This window comes from Telopea speciosissima, chromosome 6 (genome assembly GCF_018873765.1).
Source record: "Telopea speciosissima isolate NSW1024214 ecotype Mountain lineage chromosome 6, Tspe_v1, whole genome shotgun sequence".
Lineage (NCBI taxonomy): Eukaryota > Viridiplantae > Streptophyta > Magnoliopsida > Proteales > Proteaceae > Telopea > Telopea speciosissima.
The window spans coordinates 43,512,536-43,534,669 of record NC_057921.1 but is presented as its reverse complement, the minus strand read 5'-3'; the positions used below and the strand labels follow the sequence as shown (position 1 = coordinate 43,534,669).

At 37.0% G+C, this 22,134-nt stretch overlaps 2 protein-coding genes across 2 annotated transcripts; both read right to left on the bottom strand.

The window, feature by feature from the left end:
- Positions 1-653: 653 nt before the first annotated feature.
- LOC122664499 (probable glutathione S-transferase parC) lies at positions 654-2,481 on the bottom strand. The gene is made up of 2 exons (XM_043860342.1): positions 2,080-2,481; positions 654-1,004 (listed from the first exon to the last, which is right to left on the bottom strand). The coding sequence occupies exons 1-2, from the start codon at positions 2,392-2,394 to the stop codon at positions 657-659; spliced, it is 663 nt and encodes a 220-aa protein (XP_043716277.1). The 5' UTR covers positions 2,395-2,481; the 3' UTR covers positions 654-656.
- A 4,988-nt stretch (positions 2,482-7,469) lies between these two features.
- On the bottom strand, positions 7,470-8,218 carry LOC122664504 (probable glutathione S-transferase). The gene is made up of 2 exons (XM_043860348.1): positions 7,904-8,218; positions 7,470-7,814 (listed from the first exon to the last, which is right to left on the bottom strand). The coding sequence occupies exons 1-2, from the start codon at positions 8,216-8,218 to the stop codon at positions 7,470-7,472; spliced, it is 660 nt and encodes a 219-aa protein (XP_043716283.1).
- Positions 8,219-22,134: the final 13,916 nt, after the last annotated feature.

The following is a 22,134-nucleotide window of genomic DNA, read 5'->3' as shown; positions in this document are numbered from 1 at the left end:
AGCTATGCAGGAAACAAAAATTAAAAGGGCAAAAGAATGAAAGGTTTTTAGGGTGGAAATTAAACCTATCACGGGAATAAATAAATAATACCATTGTAATAAAGTGACTTTTAATGATGAGATATTAATTTCCGTTATTTAAGATCTCATTAACTAGGGTAATAAAATACCGTCGTGAAAGATAAGACTTTAAACCATGGTATTTTATTTCCATCATAATACAGAATGTATTTACAACGAAAATTAAAGTTCGTCGCGTTAGATGGTTTTTACTAAGGTAATGTAATACTGTCATTAAAAATATGACTTTTAACCATGGAAGTGTATTTCCATTAGAGAAGAAAACATTTTCATCGTAAAAAAACTATCGTAAATGACCCTTTTCTTGTAGTGTCACTCTCTCTCTCTCAATATGGATATTGGATGGCGGTGATTGATCAATCAAGATCTCAACTTAGTGCACCAACAATATATGTATGAAGCTAAAACATGTTAACAGGAAGTATCACTATTATTCAGCTATAAAGTACAAAGGATCCTACATTCCAGCAAAACAAAAAACAAAGGGAAAGACCCTTTGTTCATATTTCCTGCTCCATAGAGTAGCAGACTTTATTTATTTTTATTCACCCATTAATTCTCCTCTTTCTTGAACTCTACTGATCAATCCCATACATCTTCCTCATCTGCCCAAAGAAGTGGTAGACTTTTTGTTGGTCAGCAAGGGAGTTGGACACACTCTCCTTCTCCAAGCACCTCTCAGCCCAAGCAGTAAGCTTTGGACACTCAGCTTCCATGCTGAACTTCCCAAATATTTCATAGGAGTAAAACCAAGTGTAGAAAGGAATGAGACTCAAATCCACAAAACCAAACTTCTCTCCCCCAAAGTAAGGCTTCTCTCCAAGCTCTCCTTCCAACACTTTCAAGGACTCTATCAGCTCCTTCTTTGCTGCCTCATTCTCTTCTCCTTTTGACATGCATGTCTTCCTGCCACACTCGAATACCTGTAAGCGAGACCAATTATTTCAATCAATTAATAGATTTGTCATCTTTGTCTTACAAATAAACCAATTTGGTCACTGAAATCAAAGAGAGCATTAGTCACTTATTTCGGTGTGGAGAGAGAGTGCATAGACATACATAGGAGGGCATGCTACCACATGGTAGTGGAAAATATAGCATGGAAAAATTTAAGATTCCCAAGAGGGTGCATGGACATATGGGATTGTGTATGCTAAAGCAAACACCCAGAAACATGAAGAAAACAAAGCAGAGCACAGATGACTGAGATTTAATGTGATTCACAAATCAATATGATGTGCTACATCTACGGGTGAAGATATTTCACTATGTAATGGAAGGAAAGTGTACTGGAGATTTCTCAACAACACTAAAATTTGCGGCAAAAACTCTCCCTTCCCGGGAAAATCCTAACTTGAAAATCCCTAAATATCACTAAAATTTGCGGCAAAAACTCTCCCTTCCCGGGAAAATCCTAACTTGAAAATCCCTAAATATCACTACTATCACTTGCTTACACAACAAAACGATTAAAAAATATAAATACTCCTTCAAAATGGGACACCCATCCAGACCTCACAAAAAATCCCTTTCAAGTCGCCACCAAAATTGTTGAAGCGGGGCAATCTTTGAAACAGGTACAAGAATTAGAGACACACACAACAGTGTCTAATCTCATTTGAAGCCAATATTTGACATAGACCAATGAATAATTTCCTATACAACAGTTAAAAGTGCCACATCACTTATACTTGGTGGCACAACTAGTTGTGCAGACCTGGAAACCATTACCTTAGGATTGCTCTAAAGACAGGAAATACAAGGATCCAGATTGTCTATGGCTGCCCGTAGCGGCCTGAGCAACGTAAACATAAGGCGCGCTGCAATGACTGCCTTACCCCCACTTGGGCAGGGGTAAGCAGGGGTAAGGCGGTCATTACAGCATGCCCTGTTTGTGCGCTGCTCAGGCCACTGCAGGCAACGCATCGTAGAGGATCTGAATTGGGAAATACAAACTATTTTGAGAGAGAGAGAGAGAAAGAGAGAGAGAGATGTAACCTTCTTGTCGATGAAATCAGCCCAAAACCTGGCTTGAGCTCGGAGGTAAGGATCAGAGGGCAGCAAAGAAGATGTCTCCTTCCAAACCTCATCAATGTATTGAACAATAACGAGGGATTCACAGATGGGTTTTCCATTATGAACCAAAACAGGAATCTTCTTATGAACAGGGTTCATCTTCAGAAGCAGAGGACTCTTGTCTTGCAGGTTCTCTTCCTTGTACTCATACTTGATTCCTTTCTCTGCCAATGCGATTTTGATCCTCATTCCAAAAGGGCTGAGCCAGAAACTCAAAAGAACTACCTCATCCGCCATTGTTATGATCACTTAGCTTCTTCTAAATTTCAAATCAGTGAAAGCACTTGATGTTTTAGATAACTTATGTGAATATGAGGTGAGAGTGGCAGTATTTATAGTTCAAAGAAGGTTTTAAGACGTGGGTGAGGGGTCACATAGTACTCGATAATCACGCGTTGGTTGGTTTTCAGCTCTTAATTTTCTAGGTCCTCCTATGGTTTTTTTCTTGGTTCTCCATGACTTTTTTAATTCTTACCTTTCTTGGTCTATTCTAAGTTTCTACTTGCTAGACTTTGAATCGGAGGACGAAATGGAGAGGTTGGTGATTGGGTCATGTAAAGGAATAAGTTTCTTGTAATTAACTAGGTCCACTTGTAGAAGTTCTAGAAGCTCTGTTAGTGATGTTAAGTGATAGTTGCACAATTAGTTACATTCTGTTTAGTGGTTAACTGTCTCTGACCTCTGAGGAGGAGTTGGTTCCTCTCTGTATAAAAAAATGTAGTCTGAAAGTAATGAAAAGTAATGAAAAGTAATAAGTGAAGATTAATCTCAAAAACCTTCTGTTAATCCTCTGTTCTTGGTTCTGCACAGGTCAAGCAGAATATCAGTTCCGGTCCAAATTCTACACAAAGAACCCACTTTTAGAATTTGACAACGCGTCTCTCTCTCTATAAATTTATTGCGAGTTGTGAAATTTTGGGTCAATTCATGCGTATGAATGAGGATTCCAGGCTTCGTTTCCATGGGGAATATCCAAATGTAGTATGTGAATGCTTTTGAGAATGGGTTGTACTATAGTGGAAGGTTTTTGTTCTGAGCCTCTTCATAGATCATCTGTCAAACTTGGTGACATATTATATGACTCATCAACATGGTTTGAGGAATCGGTATTGGTATTAGTATCAGCTGGATTCGGTTGATCCGTATCAGTATTGGTGGAGATCGATACCGATTTATAGCCAATCCTATAACCGTGGATTGATAAAAAAAATCAAATTTGATGAAGATAAAGATGATAAAGATGATTAGATAAACCAAGAGAATATCAGATTGTTCTAAATTTTGATGTTAGATAAAGAGGATTAGATAACATGTCCATCAAATTTGTAGCTCTAATTTGATCATTTTTTACTTTATTCTTCCCAGTTTTGTCATTAATCCATCTCAACATCTTCATCTCTGTTATAGTGAATTTATCTATATGTTGTTTCTTAATTAACTACCCAACATTCCACATCATACATCATAGTCGATTATATGACTATCCTATAAAATTTCCCTTTAAGTTTTAAAGGAGTACGCCGATCACACAACATTTCATACACACCTCTCCATTTCATCCTAAAACAATCACTTTACGGAATCTCCCTCTCATCAATTTTCACCACATCATTATTCATCCCAGTGTGACCAAAGTTACATACCATATAATGCTCTGCCTTCGTTATATTTATCTTAAAACCTTTTGATTCCAATATTGATCTCCATAACTCCAACTTGTGTTAAATCTCTACTTTTGTCTCATCCAACAAAATAATATACATAATAAAAAAAAGCACACAACAAGGAACCTCATCTCGAATGTCTGTGGTTAAATCATCCATGATAAGCTCAAACAAATTAATAAGAGCTTAAAGCTGGTCCTTGATACAATCCAATTATGATTGGAAATTCACTATTTTGGTCCTACACAGTTGTTACACTTGTCATTGCACCATTATACATATTTTTATTTATGTCCACAAATTTACTTGAAACACTTCTCTTTTCTAGTACTTGTCAGATTAACTCTCTAGGGACTCTGTCATAAACTTTTTTTAGATCAATAAAGACCATATGAAGATCTTTGTGGAAATCTCTAAATCTTTCCATGAGTCTCAAAAGTAAGTAATAGCTTCTGTCGTAAATCTTCCTGACATAAAACCAAATTTGTTTCCGTAATAGTAGTTTCTTGCATGTCTCAGGTGGGTTTCAATAACCCTCTCCCCGTAATTTCATAGTATGACTAATTAGTTTTATTTCTTTATAGTTATTGCAACTTTGAATATTACCATTATTTTTATAATCAGAACCACGATGCTTCTCATCCATGTTAGATCATGCATTCCATAGACATATAGATTAGGGTTTAGATCATACCTGAATGTGCACAGAATCGCAGCGGAAGGGGAGATCAATACCAGCTTATAGTTACTAGTACTCCGCAATCTCCACAGGCTTCTCCACTTCAGAAATCTACACCACAAAACCCTAGGCAGCTAGGATGAAAACCCAAATAGGAAAAACGCAAAACTTGAAAGAGAAGGAGAGAATCCGATCTTCATGAATCTATTTTAGGGTTTGGGCCAAACATTAATCTATATAGGTCAACACCTTGGGTGCCCCCTCTAATCCGATTCCCTCTGGGAGTCTAAGAATAAGAAGGGGAGAAAGGGTCGGTCACTTAAGTGACCGCCCCCCCTCTCTCCATCGTCCTGGGCCTATGGTCTGCCCCTTGTGGGCTGTCCAATTGGGCCCAAAGCCCATCTTCGATTTACACATCCATTTGACATTTTCATTGTGCTCATAATCTTATTAAAAAACCTGGTTAGCCAAGATAAATCACAGATTCCTAAGCTCTTCCACACTTCTATTGGGACTTTATTTGGCCCTTGTGCCTTGCCTACTTCATCCTCCTTAAAATTTCTTTTACTTCAGGCACCCTAATTTCTTGTATATATCTACGACATGTGGTTTCTTGATGGATAATGCAGTCTTCCAAAATAGTATTACACGAAGAATCTTCATTTAGAAGGTTGCAGAAATAACCTTCCCATCTCTTTTTAATGTTCTCTACTCTTTCTTTTCCTCACTTTAGTTATCTTATAGATAGTTTACTCCCCTTCCCTTGTGCTCAAATTGTTATAAAGATCTTCATATTTCTTCGCCCTTGCATTTTTCACAATCTTCTTAGATTCATTTTTAGCAAATTTATACCTTAGCAGATCTTCTACATCCTTAGTTCTTTGTAATGTATTAAAATTAGCTTTCTTGATCTTAATTGGTGCATGAACCTCATCATCCCACAACCAAGTCTCTCTAGAAGCATGATGTTTTCTTTTCGATTGGCCTAGGACATCTTTAACAACCTTTTTAATACAGGTACTCATGTCATTCTACATTGTATTAGTGTCTTCCTCAAAATCCCAGTTTATTTGTTTGACCACTTCATTAGTAAATGATTTCAATCTATCTCCTTTTAAGCTCCACCACCTTATTCTATGGCAAATAGGCTCACATTTCTTACGATTCTGTATAGTAAGGCACATATTCATGACCACTAATCCATGTCTTAAAATTCCAGAAGATTCTGAATGAAGCTATTCTGATATGGAAGTCGACTAGGTTTGTAGAAGCTTTTGATACAGTGACTTTGGCATTGGGAGGATTAGATTATTTCCTAAATTATCTGTTTACTCTACCCTCCTTTTCAAAACTATCATTTTTTTTTCACTTACAATTTTCTCTCATGCCAAGTTTTCTTAGAGTTAATGGTGAGCATAGTCCTTGTTTGTGTTGTTTGCAAACAGGAGAGGATTGGATTCATTCAAGGGATTAGTATTCATTTTAAGTACAAGATTAGGATTACAGGAAAAGAATCGATATTTCATTCAATGTTTATATGAACGTTATGGTTTTACTTTGATTTAAAATTCTCTCATTTTCTCTTGTTTGTTATCCTTTGAAATGTTCCCATTCCAAGTTGTGAAATCTTATTTCTGGCCACTGTAATATTGGCGTCTAAAATTGCTCAATTGAGTTCCATTTGATAGCAGGTATCCTAAAGTGGGAACATTTGTGTGGCTTGATGAGGATATCCAGCAATGAGAATTGACTGGAGTTCTAATCAATCCAATACCAGTGGTCAACAAGCTAAGACTGGCCGGATTCTTGAAGAATTCAGAAATGAAACATAATATCTTGGACAAGGTTTTCCTCCTCCGATAAATTAAAGATGGTTCACCCACCATCCTAGGGTTCACCAATCCCCTCCTAGGGTTTTAATATGTTCCAAAATACCCTCTGGATACCTATTCTCACCTTCTCCCGCTCCTCAGTGAATGAGATCCCATTTACCGTGGATGGAGGGAAACTTGATCCTAAAATCTTTGTCAGGGACAAAGCTTCCCTTAATACTCTCCAAAATCTCTTATTCAAAACAATCAAATATAAGTAAGACCAATGGAGGAATTAGCTTTAGGAATTGGATGAAGGTGCGAGGAATTCTTTTACTCTGGTATACGAAGATAAACTTCCAATATAACTTGTTTTAAGTATAGATATGCAAATATAAAATCAATTAAGTGCTTTAAAACAGGAAAAAATGTTCAGCAACCACTAACAACCGTTTAAAAAATGTTTATGAACCTATTTCCTCAAACCAATAACAAAACCGAGACCAAAACCTTAACATAATTATCAAATTGGGACCAGATGATATTCTCCTTTATGCCCAGCCATAGTTTAGAAGCTGGACCGGACATTGCTGGAAATAACCGAGGATCCTGTTGCGTGTTTTGAATCGGCTAGTTCAGCCTGGTTTTAGTACAATTCTCTCTCTCTCTCTCTCTTTCTTTCTTACAGAGACAAAATATATATATATATATATATATATGGATTTTGGATGGTGATTGATCAATCAAGCCCTCATCTAAAGTAAAGGGCGTATCCAGTGCACAAGGCTCCCACCACTGCGGGATCTGGGGAGGGTCATAATGTATACAGCCTTAACCCTGCTTTTGCAGAGAAACTGTTTCCAATCTCGGGCCCGTGACCCAATGGAACAACCTTTACCGTTGCACCAAACTCTCAGCAAAAATGCACCATCAATATATGTATGAAGCTAAACCATGTTATAAGGAAGAACCACTATTATTCAGTTATAAAGTACAAAAGATCACAAGTGAAAAACTTGCATTCTCTCTCCTACATTCCAGCAAAGCAAAAAAACAAAGGGAAAGACCTTTCATTCATACTTCCTGCTCCATAGGTAGGGTAGCAGACATTATTTAGTTTTATTATTCACCCATTCTCCTCTTTCTTTTTAACTCTTACTAATCAATACCACATTTCTTTCTCATCTGCACAATGAAGTGGTAGACCTTTTCTTTGTCAGCAAGGGAGTTGGACACACTCTCCTTCTTCAAGCACCTCTCAGTCCAAGCAGTAAGCTTTGGAAACTCAGCTTCCATGCTGAATTTCCCAAATTTTTCATAGGAGTAAAACCAAATGTAGAAGGGAATGAAACTCAAATCCACATACCCAAACTTTTCTCCCCCAAAGTAATGCTTCTTTCCAAGCTCTCCTTCCAACACTTTCAAGGATTCTATCAGCTCCTTCTTTGCTACCTCGGTTTCTTCTCCTCTCGACATGCATGTCTTCCTACTACACTCGAATACCTGCGAGACCAGTTATTTCAATAAATTAACATTGCTCTACATATAGACAGGAAACACAAAATACTTCGAGAGAGACAGAGAGATGTAACCTTCTGGTCAATGAAATCAGCCCAAAACCTGGCTTGAGCTCGAAGGTAAGCATCAGAGGGCAGCAATTGACATTTCTCCTTCCAAACCTCATCAATGTATTGAACAATAACGAGTGATTCACAGATGGGTTTTCCATTATGGATCAAAACAGGAACCTTCTTATGAACAGGGTTCATCTTCAGAAGAAGAGGACTCTTGTCTTGCAGGTTCTCTTCCTTGTACTCATACTTGATTCCTTTCTCTGCCAAGGCTATTTTGATCCTCATCCCAAAAGGGCTGAACCAGGAACTCAAAAAAACTACCTCATTCACCATTGTTGTGAAAGCACTTGATGTTTCAGATAACTTATGTGAATATGAAGTGAGAGTACTATCAGTAGTTATAGGCTGCTCTTCAAAGTTTCAAAGAGGGTTTAGACGGCGGTGGGTAGGGCAGTCATTTCACCTGTCTGTGTGAGACTGTACCTGACTGCATGGGCAGACTGCAGCAGAGGATCCAAATTGGGTCCATTGTGGTGGGTTTTTAGATTTTTTACCAAAAAAAGAGTAAGCAGGTTGTTAGATATTTTTGCCACTGGACCCTTACTTAGATATTTATTGCGAGCAGTGAAATTTTGGGTTGATTCTTTTTTTTTTGTGTTAGAATTTAATTCATGGGTGTGAATGAGCCAATGAGGATTCTAGGTTTCATTTCCATGAGGAATATTTTTTAATTTCCATGGGGAATATGGTAATATTACTTGAACTGCCTTTTGTCTTTTTGAGAGAAAAAAATCCTCATGTCTCCTTCGTCTCTCCATCCATGGTTTTAGTGCACGGATTTCGGATCGGGTCATCTTAAAATTAATTCGGTCAATATGGATTGGCTGTATCCGATCAGTTTACCTTTAGTTCTTCTTAAAAAATGGGTTGTTTTGACTACTTCACTTATTTCCAAACCATTTCATTAATACAATATTGATCAAGTATCGATCTTTAAAATTGCATAATTATCAATTGTATCGAGCGATCCAATACCAATACCTCATACCGTATAGGCCGTATCCCTAAATCAGTAAAGATAAAGACTTCTCTCTTGACTTTTTTTTTGGGGGGGGGGGGTAAATTCTCTATTTACTTAATGATTTTAAGAATGGGATGTATATGGAGCCCACTATTTAATGGGGTCCACTTTAAAGGCCTAGGATTTTCACCGACGAAACGTCAAATCATAAATGTTAAAAAAAATGTTTCCATCATAGGTTATTTCATATTTGGCAAACTTGGCAATTTATCTAAACTATATGACTCAGCATCCACTGGTTTTTTTTTTGGGTGCTGAAGTGCTTTCATCCACTGGTTCACATGCTTGGTTTTTGAATTCACATTTTAGATTTTTCGAATATTTTAAGAACATCTATAGTAGCACATGAAAGAAAAGATCAGACTAATCAAATTTTGATGTTAGATAAAGATAATTAGATATCATGTCCACCAAATTTGTAATAGAAACTCCTAAATTTTAACTACAATTGGATCAACAAAATCTCAATTGATTAATATCAATTGTTTTAGGTATTGTGAGTTTATTATTGAAGAGCACTAGAACTGGTAAGCAAACTGAGAGAAAGAGACATTTCAGGTAGAGGTGTCAAAAACAAAATTGAACGACAGATTGAACCAGCATGAGGGCATCCAATAGGGGTGGGAGCTTTCATTTCACAAGAGGCAGGGCTGTCATTTCTCCCTTTCTATATCTGAGCACAAATGTCAGACAGAAAATTATCTGCTCCATTTCCTGTCTGGTCTATTTCCCCAAGTCCCTTTAATAGGGGGGTAGACTCCACCCAGGCAGTGTGTTCGGGCACGGGGTAGGGTGGTCATTTCCGCCCCCTCTATTAGAGGAAATTGGAGAAATGGACCGGATAGGGAAACATAACAGATAATGATCCATCTCAAACAGCCTAGCAGCTTTCTTTTTCCCTTGTTTATATATATACAAGGTAAACCAAAACCGAACTGGACCAAGTGCAATATCAAAAAGATAAAAGCTTGATAAAGAAAGAATCGAATAAACCACCAAAACCAAAATCGAGTTTTCCCTTCAACCCGATAAAAAATTGGAGCAAAAGAACCGAACCGAACCAACTCGACCATTTGATACCCCCTATTTCCAAACATGATATTAAACCTTTGATGTTTGTTCTCTACAATAGTACCATATTTTGTTTAGTTTCCAAAGAGTCAGTCCTCATGAAGACGTTCAAGAGATTGAAACTCAAAATCATCGGTTTGCCTGTTGTGAGGGTAAGATTTGGCTTCTAAGTTCTAACCTTCACCATCGAGGGTTGCCACTCTCTATGGCAGTCGTCTTTCTCGGAATAGCTTTAATCCTTCTATGTTCAATGGTTGATTTATTGATCTTTGACTCTTATTGACTCCATATTGAACAGGTCCAAGAGATCAGATAGGGGTTAGGTTATAGTGTGGAAAAGATGTTAGGCACTTCGGTACGCCTAGTTTACACAATCTTTTTTTACCCAAAAAAAAAAAAAAAAAAAAAAAAGTTTACAGTCTCTTATATTTAACAGTCTAACTAGGAAAATAAAAATTTCTAAACCTAGCATATAAAAGAACACACCCTCCTTTAATAGCAGCCCATGTTCAGTCTTTGCTTATCTCTGAGTCTGAAGATAAGTGGTGGTGCGTAAAAGCCAAAAATGGTATCCTCACCCTTAAAATTGCTGCTCGTTATCTTTGCTCTAATACTACTAATTGTTTTTCAATTGAGCTTGATTGGTGGAAATTCTTTTGGAAAATTCCAATTCACCCTAAATTTAAGATTTTCTTCTGGCGTGTGCTAAATGCAGGAATTCTTACAAAAACTACTCTTTCGAAATGGATCCAGATTGACTCCTCATGTGCTCTGTGTGGTAATGGTGTTGACTCTGCATGGCCCCTTTTCATTTCTTGTGATTGGGTCAAACGCATTTGGGTTGCTGGACCTTTGGGATTAAGAACTGACTCTTTTGGTTTTGATTGTCTTAAGCCTTTTTCTTTGTTTTTTTATTCTCTTCTATGAGTGGATAAACATTTGGTTTCATGGGTTTTTAGTGTGATTTCAATTACCTGTTATTTTATTTGGACAGCTCGGAATCGTTGTATCTATGGGGCTCATCCACCTGACCCCTACTGGGTGCTCCAATGCACTCACAAATGGATCTCCGACCTTAACTTACACTCCTACCCTATTTCTTCCCCGATTGTAATGGATGAATTTGGGTCTAGCTTCGTTACCACTTATGATTTTAAGTTACCTGTGCTCAATTTCCCTGTTTTGATCTGTGCAGTATACTGTCTGACGGAGCTAAGCCTAGCAGGATGGTCCTATTTTTTTTTGATAGATGGCAGACTTACGTTTTTTGATACAGGAATCTTGCAAGTTGCTGACGAATTAACATCGATCCTTTTTGCGATCCGTAGAGGCATCGACCACACCGCCAGCATTGGGTTGAAGATTAGAGCAGTTTGGACAGTTTGTTGTTGATACGCTTCCATCTCCTACCAAATGCCGATGACCGTTGACTTATTTACAGACTGTTTATATATATCTGACCACACTCAGGATGTGAAGTTTGTCAAGGATGGTAACTGGTTTTGTTTGTATCTAGCTAAGAATATGGCTAAGAATGTGGTGTATGGCCGAACTGGAATTTTGTAGTTTTTTTCTTGTTTGTCTCCTCATCAAAAAAAAAGAAAAACGAACACACCCTAAGGAAAGAAATTGAAAATCTAACTACCTTATTTAAAAAAGAAAGTTAGAGATATTTACAAATCTCTCACCGCATTACAAATGGAAAGTTAGCATAAACATGCAAATCAAATCTAACTTTAATAAAGAAGGGTTAGAATCTTACCTAAATCCAACTAAACTACATAAAACATGTTAATAGGTAGCAAAGGATATACTATAAATTCCAAAACCCTTCAAAGGAAAAGCAAAAACCTAAAAGGCTAATTATGTTAAAAAAAGAATCACTTGCTATACTAGGTATGATAAGTCAAGTTTAGAATGCATGAAGTGATTTTGAAAATTTCCTGAATGGTGACAAATCTTATCTGGCATGTTACTATTATGGTGCAGCAGATAACATTTGTTTTTTTTTTTTTGGAATTTTTAAATTTGAATTTTGGACAAAATGGTCAAATAACTAATATGTCCTTTTTATGGAATGTCATGCTAAGATGCAAGGATTGAATTATGAAAATTTCCTATAATATGCTAAAAATTACATCCAGACATGATTTAATGATGAAATGACATAAAGGTATTTTTGGAAATTTTATGAGATTCTAATTATGATAGAAATGGCAAATAACCAAGGGAAAATTTCACGGACACCCCCTAAAAGTATCCAATATCTCATAAACTTACCATACTTGGTCAAAATGTCACAGACACCCCAAACGTTAAGCACGCTTAGTACCCAAAGGTGAAATATCCATTTTACCCCTTAGTTATTTAAATAAAAGGACACAATCGCCATTTCATCTTCTTCCCTAAATATCCATTTTACCCTTAGTTATTTAAATAAAAGGACAAAACTGTCATTTCATCTTCTTCCCTCTATGGCTCCGGCTGCGCGACCATCACCGCTCCGGCTACGCGACCATTACTAGCGGTAAGGCAAGGAGAAAGCGAATCGAAGAAGGGCGACAAAACGAGAAGATGACCGGACTTCCATCTCCACCCATGGCTGAAAGTGAACTGAAGAAGGGCGACAAAACGAGGCAAATACATCTTCCATTTCCGAAACCCCATCACCGACCCTCTCTCAAAACCCATCTCTGCTAAAATCTCCATCATCTCCACTAACCCCTATTTCTCCTTTCATCTCTATTCTTTTCTCTTTATTTTTTTTATCATTTTCATTCTAAAAACCCTCATCCCACCATCACCGATTCTCCTCTCCATTTCTTTTCACTTCTAATCTAACTCACATCCTTGTCTAAACAAAACCCCAATTTGAATTCCAGCCATGACCACACCCATCCTCAACTAATTTATCATTTCGATCCCATCGTGTCTTTGATTTCCTTTTCCATTTTCCCTCCCAATAACCATCGGATCCCTATTTCTTTTCTTTTATTCCCATTTTTCCAAACCCAACACAGAATCAGAATCAGAATCCATTGGCTGCCATCATTTTTTTCAAGCTCTTTGCAATCCATTGTCGGCTGTGGTGCAAAGAAATGTGGAGCAGAAAAAATAGAAGAAGATTAGGAAGAAGATTAGGAAGAAGAAGAGGAAACCCGGGTGGAGAAGAAGGAGATGGGGAGGAAATTGTGCGGACATAGAAGGAGGGATGGAGGGGGTGGCGGTGGTGTTGGTGGTGGCGGCGGCGGAAGAAGGAGAAGAAGGAGAAGAAGAAGAAGGGGAGAAAAAAGGAATAAAAAAAAAGTATTGAATAAAAATAAGGGCAAAATTGTCTTTTTCTAAAAACTAACTTCTAACATCATTAATTCATCATTAAGGGTATTATAGGGATTTCACTGTGGTAAGGGTAATTTCACCATTTAAAAAGAGTTAACAGACACTTAACTGCAGAGACTAACGGAGTGGACTAAATTGAAATAAATTCATAAAAATAGGGGGTGTCTGTGACATTTTGATCAAGTATGGTAAGTTCTGAGATATTGGATACATTTAGGGGGTGTCTGTGAAATTTTCCCAATAACCAAAATCCCCTTTATGCAATGAAATGCAAAATGCAAGAAATATTATTAAATGAATGCAAAAAAAAATAAAAAAAACCCCAATTATATACTATTAAAATGATCACACTAAGGTCTAGACTAAGCTTTATTATAGCAAACCAATACTATCTGAAAAATTTCAGCCAATTCTGATAATGGTTGGGCATTCAACTCGATCACTTCAGGGGTAAAATGATCATTTTCTATAGTATAATCTCTGAAAGCAGTATTGGTAGAGGTGCAAGTTTGGCCCTGTCAGTCCGAACCCGCCCTGGGCCGCCCTGAGCCCGAACAAGTCCTGTGCTAAGATTTCTGGCCCTGAGGGCGGGTTAGGGTAAAAAATTCCTGACCCTGAGTCAGGGTTGGGTCGGGTCAGGGTTGAGGCCTAGGGTCGGCCCGACCCTGATTTTGGCCCTGATTATGGCCCTGATTTTGACTCTGATTTTGGCCTTGATTTTGACCCTGATTTTTTACCCTAATTTTGACCTTGATTTTGACCCTGATTTTGACCTTGATCTTGGCCCTGAACTTGGCCCTGATCTTGACCCTGATTTTGACCCTGATCTTGGCCTTGATCTTGACCTTGATCTTTGCCCTGATTTTGACTTTGGTCTTGGCCCTGATGATGACCCTTGATCTAGACCTTGATTTTGACCCTGATTATGTATAATGATAATATGATATTCTATTATATAAGAAATTATTAATATAACAAATAACAACTAATAAGGGATTCATAAATTAGACTTTTAAGTACATTATATATATTATATAAATAATATAATATATATATTATATGGAGACAATTATTCCAACATGCAAATGCAAAGCAACATCAGTACATCACAATGCAAAAGAAAAACCAAATTAATTAATTCTTAGATGGAGACAATTATTCCGATGCAAAATATTTTGTCCAAAAACCTTCCCACAAGGCTGCAATTAGGGCTATCCAGCCTTTGTATTTTGTTGCCCTTTTTTGTTTCAAGATTTTTTTTTTCCAATTAAAGAATGGAAAGTGGAATAGTGGATGATCCCATGAATCTCACACACAAAAAATCTGTATGGCTACACTTCATCAAATGGACATAAACCTTTTAAAAAAATAGTAATTATTTAAACTTTAAATTTAAAGCATAGCTGGAAAATCGGATTTTGACTTGGGGCGAGTCACCCAAGTCGAGTTAAATAAGACTTGGTATTTTACTTGAGTCATAAACTCGGCAAACGACCAACAACAACGAGGGTCATAAATTGTTCAAGTCATATAATGCTATAAATATAATCATATATAATCATATTTATAACATTAAAAAATACAAAAATGTGACTCATCTTGACCGAGTTTTACAAGTCTGACTCACAAGGGTTTTTTTTTTCCTTGAAAGACGAGTCGTGTCAAATAAGACATGATTTTCCTATTATATTTATAAATAAAAAAAAAAAATACAAGAAAACACATAAGAAAGGTGAGAAGTCGAGAACCTTGATCTACAAGGCGACGCCTAGACAACAGTGTCGTCGGTGAAGAATCAAAACTTATCCATAGTAAAATACTAAAATCAAACCATGTCAACAGAGAATTGAATTAATAAAATTGCGACTTAGGTCGATTCAGAACCATATTTGGTTTAGCTCTAGACCTTTAGTGCTTTACTATAGTACTATACGTCTATACTCTATACGTCTATAGTCTATACCCATCAAGGCATCAACCTCCATAGCATCAGGGGAATCGAGGAAAGTAAGACATAGATGTTACTACTTAGTACTTACTGATGTTAGTATGTCACAGAAGCAAAGAGCAAGAGTGAGAGAGAACTAATCATAAATGACCTAACTCAGTAATTTTATTTATTTTTTGGATTAGAACAAAATCACCTATTCAAGGGAAAATTAAACTGACCAACATCGGGTCTGGTCATTTTCTAAGATTGACAACTGACGAATATCCATGAGTCCATGACACTTGATCGGATTTTATAATTTTTAATCAATTTAGGTGACTCGTCTTGATCGAGTCAAAATCTGGTTCAATTGTCCATGTATGATTTAAATGTCAAATTTTAAAATGACCAGACCAATCAAAAACTCTCTTTTTTTTAGAAACCAGTCCAAAACTCAAAGTTAATAACAGTTTATTTAAAAAACCCAAAAGCAAGTGAAATCTTTTTTTTTTGGCTTAAGCAACTAAGCAAGTGAAAAGTCTTAAAAGTTAAAATTCTAACAAAACAAAAGAAGTCTTAAAATTAAAAGTTAAAACGAATCTCATTCTCTTAACCTCTTCTTTTCCCATTTTATTCGAACCCTAGCAGAGTAGCAGCCGCAGCCTCCCCCAAACCCCAATCATCTTCTTCTTCTTCTCCATCTCCGATCTACGATAGCCGGCGAACCTTCTTATAAGACTCAAAGCCTCAACTCCTCAACGGTGACGGCGATGGTGATAACTCGGTTCCTCCTCTTCTTCTCCATCTCCGTTCGGTTGCAGCGGCAACGACTCAGTTCCTCTTCTTCTTCTCCATTTCCGTTCAATTGCGCGCAGCGGCAGTTTCCTTAAGGATCCCTCCCTCGCCAACTTTCTCTTGTAGCAATTACATTCCTGTAAGAATCTCTTTCATTTCATTCAAATTGTGCATTTAATTTATATCTGGTTCTCTAAGATGGGGAATGTGGTCTGTGAATCAGAATTTTTTATTCGTTTTTCTCCCTCTTCTTGACTTTCATATAAAAATCTTTTTATTATTATTTTTTTTTGCAGTGTAGATCTGCTGCTAGCCTGCTACGACTCTAACAGCCTAATAGGCTTGGTTCTCTCGGTTGGAAGGAATAGCCGAAACCCCCTTGTATATCTTCTCTTTTCAGCTCTTGTGTTGCTTGTGAGTTGTGACAGCTTAGATGGGGAACGTAGCTTAGATGGGGAACGTAGTCTGTGAATCAGAATTTTTTATTCCTTTTTTCTCCCTCTTCTTGACTATCATGTAAAAATCTCTTTATTATTATTTTTTTATATGATAATAAAGAGGTCAAATAACTAATATGTCCTTTTTATGGAATGTCATGCTAAGATGCAAGGATTGAATTATGAAAATTTCCTATAATATGCTAAAAATTACATCCAGACATGATTTAATGATGAAATGACATAAAGGTATTTTTGGAAATTTTATGAGATTCTAATTATGATAGAAATGGCAAATAACCAAGGGAAAATTTCACGGACACCCCCTAAAAGTATCCAATATCTCATAAACTTACCATACTTGGTCAAAATGTCACAGACACCCCAAACGTTAAGCACAGTTAGTACCCAAAGGTGAAATATCCATTTTACCCCTTAGTTATTTAAATAAAAGGACACAACTGCCATTTCATCTTCTTCCCTAAATATCCATTTTACCCCTTAGTTATTTAAATAAAAGGACAAAACTGTCATTTCATCTTCTTCCCTCTATGGCTCCGGCTGCGGCGACCATCACCTGCTCCGGCTACGGCGACCATTACTAGCGGTAAGGCAAGGAGAAAGCGAACTGAAGAAGGGCGACAAAACGAGAAGATGACCGGACTTCCATCTCCACCCATGGCTGAAAGTGAACTGAAGAAGGGCGACAAAACGAGGCAAATACATCTTCCATTTCCGAAACCCCATCACCGACCCTCTCTCAAAACCCATCTCTGCTAAAATCTCCATCATCTCCACTAACCCCTATTTCTCCTTTCATCTCTATTCTTTTCTCTTTATTTTTTTTATCATTTTCATTCTAAAAACCCTCATCCCACCATCACCGATTCTCCTCTCCATTTCTTTTCACTTCTAATCTAACTCACATCCTTGTCTAAACAAAACCCCAATTTGAATTCCAGCCATGACCACACCCATCCTCAACTAATTTATCATTTCTGATCCCATCGTGTCTTTGATTTCCTTTTCCATTTTCCCTCCCAATAACCATCGGATCCCTATTTCTTTTCTTTTATTCCCATTTTTCCAAACCCAACACAGAATCAGAATCAGAATCCATTGGCTGCCATCATTTTTTTCAAGCTCTTTGCAATCCATTGTCGGCTGTGGTGCAAAGAAATGTGGAGCAGAAAAAATAGAAGAAGATTAGGAAGAAGATTAGGAAGAAGAAGAGGAAACCCGGGTGGAGAAGAAGGAGATGGGGAGGAAATTGTGCGGACATAGAAGGAGGGATGGAGGGGGTGGCGGTGGTGTTGGTGGTGGCGGCGGCGGAAGAAGGAGAAGAAGGAGAAGAAGAAGAAGGGGAGAAAAAAGGAATAAAAAAAAAGTATTGAATAAAAATAAGGGCAAAATTGTCTTTTTCTAAAAACTAACTTCTAACATCATTAATTCATCATTAAGGGTATTATAGGGATTTCACTGTGGTAAGGGTAATTTCACCATTTAAAAAGAGTTAACAGACACTTAACTGCAGAGACTAACGGAGTGGACTAAATTGAAATAAATTCATAAAAATAGGGGTGTCTGTGACATTTTGATCAAGTATGGTAAGTTCTGAGATATTGGATACATTTAGGGGGTGTCTGTGAAATTTTCCCAATAACCAAAATTCCCTTTTATGCAATGAAATGCAAAATGCAAGAAATATTATTAAATGAATGCAAAAAAAAAAAAAAAAAACCCCAATTATATACTATTAAAATGATCACACTAAGGTCTAGACTAAGCTTTATTATAGTAAACCAATACTATCTGAAAAATTTCAGCCAATTCTGATAATGGTTGGGCATTCAACTCGATCACTTCAGGGGTAAAATGATCATTTTCTATAGTATAATCTCTGAAAGCAGTATTGGTAGAGGTGCAAGTTTGGCCCTGTCGGCCCGAACCCGCCCTGAGCCCGAACAAGTCCTGTGCTAAGATTTCTGGCTTTGAGGGCGAGTTAGGGTAAAAAATTCCTGACCCTGAGTCAGGGTTGGGTCGGGTCAGGGTTGAGGCCTAGGGTCGGCCCAACCCTGATTTTTTGCCCTGATTATGGCCCTGATTTTGACTCTGATTTTGGCCTTGATTTTGACCCTGATTTTTTACCCTAATTTTGACCTTGATCTTGGCCCTGATCTTGACCTTGATCTTTGCCCTGATTTTGACCTTGGTCTTAGCCCTGATGATGACCCTTGATATAGACCTTGATTTTGACCCTGATTATGTATAATGATAATATAATATTCTATTATATAAGAAATTATTAATATAACAAATAACAACTAATAAGGGATTCATAAATTAGACTTTTAAGTACATTATATAAATAATATAATATATATATTATATGGAGACAATTATTCCAACATGCAAATGCAAAGCAACATCAGTACATCACAATGCAAAAGAAAAACCAAATTAATTAATTCTTAAATGGAGACAATTATTCTGATGCAAAATATTTTGTCTAAAAACCTTCCCGCAAGGCTGCAATTAGGGCTATCCAGCCTTTGTATTTTGTTGCCCTTTTTTGTTTCAAGAATTTTTTTTTTCAATTAAAGAATGGAAAGTGAAATAGTGGATGATCCCATGAATCTCACACACAAAAAATCTGTATGGCTACACTTCATCAAATGGACATAAACCTTTTAAAAAAATTGTAATTATTTAAACTTTAAATTTAAAGCATAGCTGGAAAATCGAGTTTTGACTTGGGGCGAGTCACCCAAGTCGAGTTAAATAAGACTCGGTATTTTACCTGAGTCATAAACTCGGCAAACGACCAACAACAACGAGCCAACGAGGGTCATAAAATTTTCAAGTCATATAATGCTATAAATATAATCATATATAATCATATTTATAACATTAAAAAATACAAAAATGTGACTCATCTTGACCGAGTTTTACAAGGCTGACTCACTAGGGTTTTTTTTTTTCCTTGAAAGATGAGTCGTGTCAAATAAGACATGATTTTCCTACTATATTTATAAAAAAAAAAAAAAAATACAAGAAAACACATAAGAAAGGTGAGAAGTCGAGAACCTAGATCTACAAGGCGACGCCTAGACAACAATGTCGTCGGTGAAGAATCAGAACTTATCCATAGTAAAATACTAAAATTAAACCATGTCAACAGAGAATTGAATTAATAAAATTGCGACTTAGGTCGATTCAGAACCATATTTGGTTTAGCTCTAGACCTTTAGTGCTTTACTATAGTACTATACGTCTATACTCTATACTCTATAGTCTATACCCATCAAGGCATCAACCTCCATAGCATCAGGGGAATCGAGGAAAGTAAGACATAGATGTTACTACTTAGTACTTACTGATGTTAGTATGTCACAGAAGCAAAGAGCAAGAGTAAGAGAGAACTAATCATAAATGACCTAACTCAGTAATATATATATATTTTTGGATTAGAACAAAATCACCTATTCAAGGGAAAATTAAACTGACCAACACCGGGTCTGGTCATTTTCTAAGATTGACAACTGACGAATGTCCATGAGTCCATGACACTTGATCGGATTTTATAATTTTTAATCAATTTAGGTGACTTGTCTTGATCGAGTCAAAACCTGGTTCAATTGTCCATGTATGATTTAAATGTCAAATTTTAAAATGACCAGACCGATCAAAAAGTCATTTTTTTTTAGAAACCAGTCCAAAACTCAAAGTTAATAACAGTTTATTTAAAAAACCCTAAAGCAAGTGAAATCTTTTTTTTTTGGCTTAAGCAACTAAGCAAGTGAAAAGTCTTAAAAGTTAAAATTCTAACAAAACAAAAGAAGTCTTAAAAATTAAAAGTTAAAACGAATCTCATTCTCTTAACCTCTTCTTTTCCCATTTTATTCGAACCCTAGCAGAGTAGCAGCCGCAGCCTCCCCCAAACCCCAATCATCTTCTTTTTCTTCTCCATCTCCGATCTACGATCGCCAGCGAACCTTCTTATAAGACTCAAAGCCTCAACTCCTCAACTGTGACGGCGATGGTGATGACTCGGTTCCTCCTCTTCTTCTCCATCTCCGTTCAGTTGCAGCGGCAACGACTCGGTTCCTCTTCTTCTTCTCCATTTCCGTTCAATTGCAGCGGCAGTTTCCTTAAGGATCCCTCCCTCGCCAACTTTCTCTTGTAGCAATTACATTCCTGTAAGAATCTCTTTCATTTCATTCAAATTGTGCATTTAATTTATATCTGGTTCTCTAAGATGGGGAATGTGGTCTGTGAATCAGAATTTTTTATTCGTTTTTCTCCCTCTTCTTGACTTTCATATAAAAATCTCTTTATTATTATTTTTTTTTGCAGTGTAGATCTGCGGCTAGCCTGCTACTACTCTAATAGCCTAATAGGCTTGGTTCTCTCGGTTGGAAGGAATAGCCGAAACCCCCTTGTATATCTTCTCTTTTCAGCTCTTGTGTTGCTTGTGAGTTGTGACAACTTAGATGGGGAATGTAGTCTGTGAACCAGAAATTTTTATTCGTTTTTTCTCCCTCTTCTTGACTATCATGTAAAAATCTCTTTATTATTATTTTTTTATATGATAATAAAGAGGTCAGGGTCAGGGTCAGGGCCAACCCGGCCCGACCCTGCCCAATCAGGGCCAATCAGGGCGGGTTTGGGTTGGGCTTGGCCCTGTCAGGGTCTGGGTTAGGGTCAGGGTTTTAAGACCCTAAGTCAGGGTCAGGGCGGGTTTGGGCCTAGATAAGGGGGCTCAGGGTTGGGCTGGGGTTTCAAAAAGCCCGACCCAAGCCGACCCTGTTGCAGCCCTAAGTATTGGGCTCAAATCATCAATAGCAGAGGAAATCTTTTAGGGTGATAAAATTCAGTGTCTACAACTTGATAGAAGCTCCTTGCAGTGACAAATGGATACACTCCGATCAACCCTTGATGGAGACGAACACAACGGAATCCCCTAGTACTTACACACAATGAAATGAGAGAGAGAGAGAGAGAGAGAGAGAGAGAGTCACTATTAGGGTTTTTTCAAACCCTGATTGCTATAAAAATTGGAATCCCCTTCTCTTTCCTCTTAAGCTTCTTATATAATGAAACATTAATATCTCTTTAAGAATACTAATGTCAAGTGGTGGGATCCTATAGGGTGATCATACTAAGGCATTCATATCTGAGTTAGACTCATCAAAACAAGTACAATCCAAATTAATATATGCAAATTATTCATTCACAAATATACCTTAAGATGGATATAAAAATTAGTACACGAAAGTACACAATGTCTGGCTGCAACGGTAAGGACCTCTCAGGTTAGGGGACCAGAAAACTAGTATAGCGAATATTTCTTCATAATAACTGATATTAATCCATACAAGGTTCTCAAACAATCTTGTTTAATATACACACACACATATGAGTACTTGCATTTGTGTCTGGAATCACCTTTCACAAGAACACATAATGCAATAACCATGTAAATAAAATTCCCTATTATGTTCGTAGTTGCAACCAATTTAAGGTAAAACCTTAAGACACACTCTCACAGAAAATTTATAAATGTAAATTAATGTTCATTAAACCATTGGATTTT

Excerpts from the sequence above, each read along its gene's own strand:
- LOC122664499 (XM_043860342.1), bottom strand. The coding sequence starts at position 2,394 with ATGGCGGATGAGGTAGTTCTTTTGAGTTTCTGGCTCAGCCCTTTTGGA. Across the intron at positions 1,005-2,079 it reads CTGATTTCATCGACAAGAAG|GTATTCGAGTGTGGCAGGAA; the intron begins GTTACATCTCTC and ends TCTCGCTTACAG.
- LOC122664504 (XM_043860348.1), bottom strand. The coding sequence starts at position 8,218 with ATGGTGAATGAGGTAGTTTTTTTGAGTTCCTGGTTCAGCCCTTTTGGG. Across the intron at positions 7,815-7,903 it reads CTGATTTCATTGACCAGAAG|GTATTCGAGTGTAGTAGGAA; the intron begins GTTACATCTCTC and ends CTGGTCTCGCAG.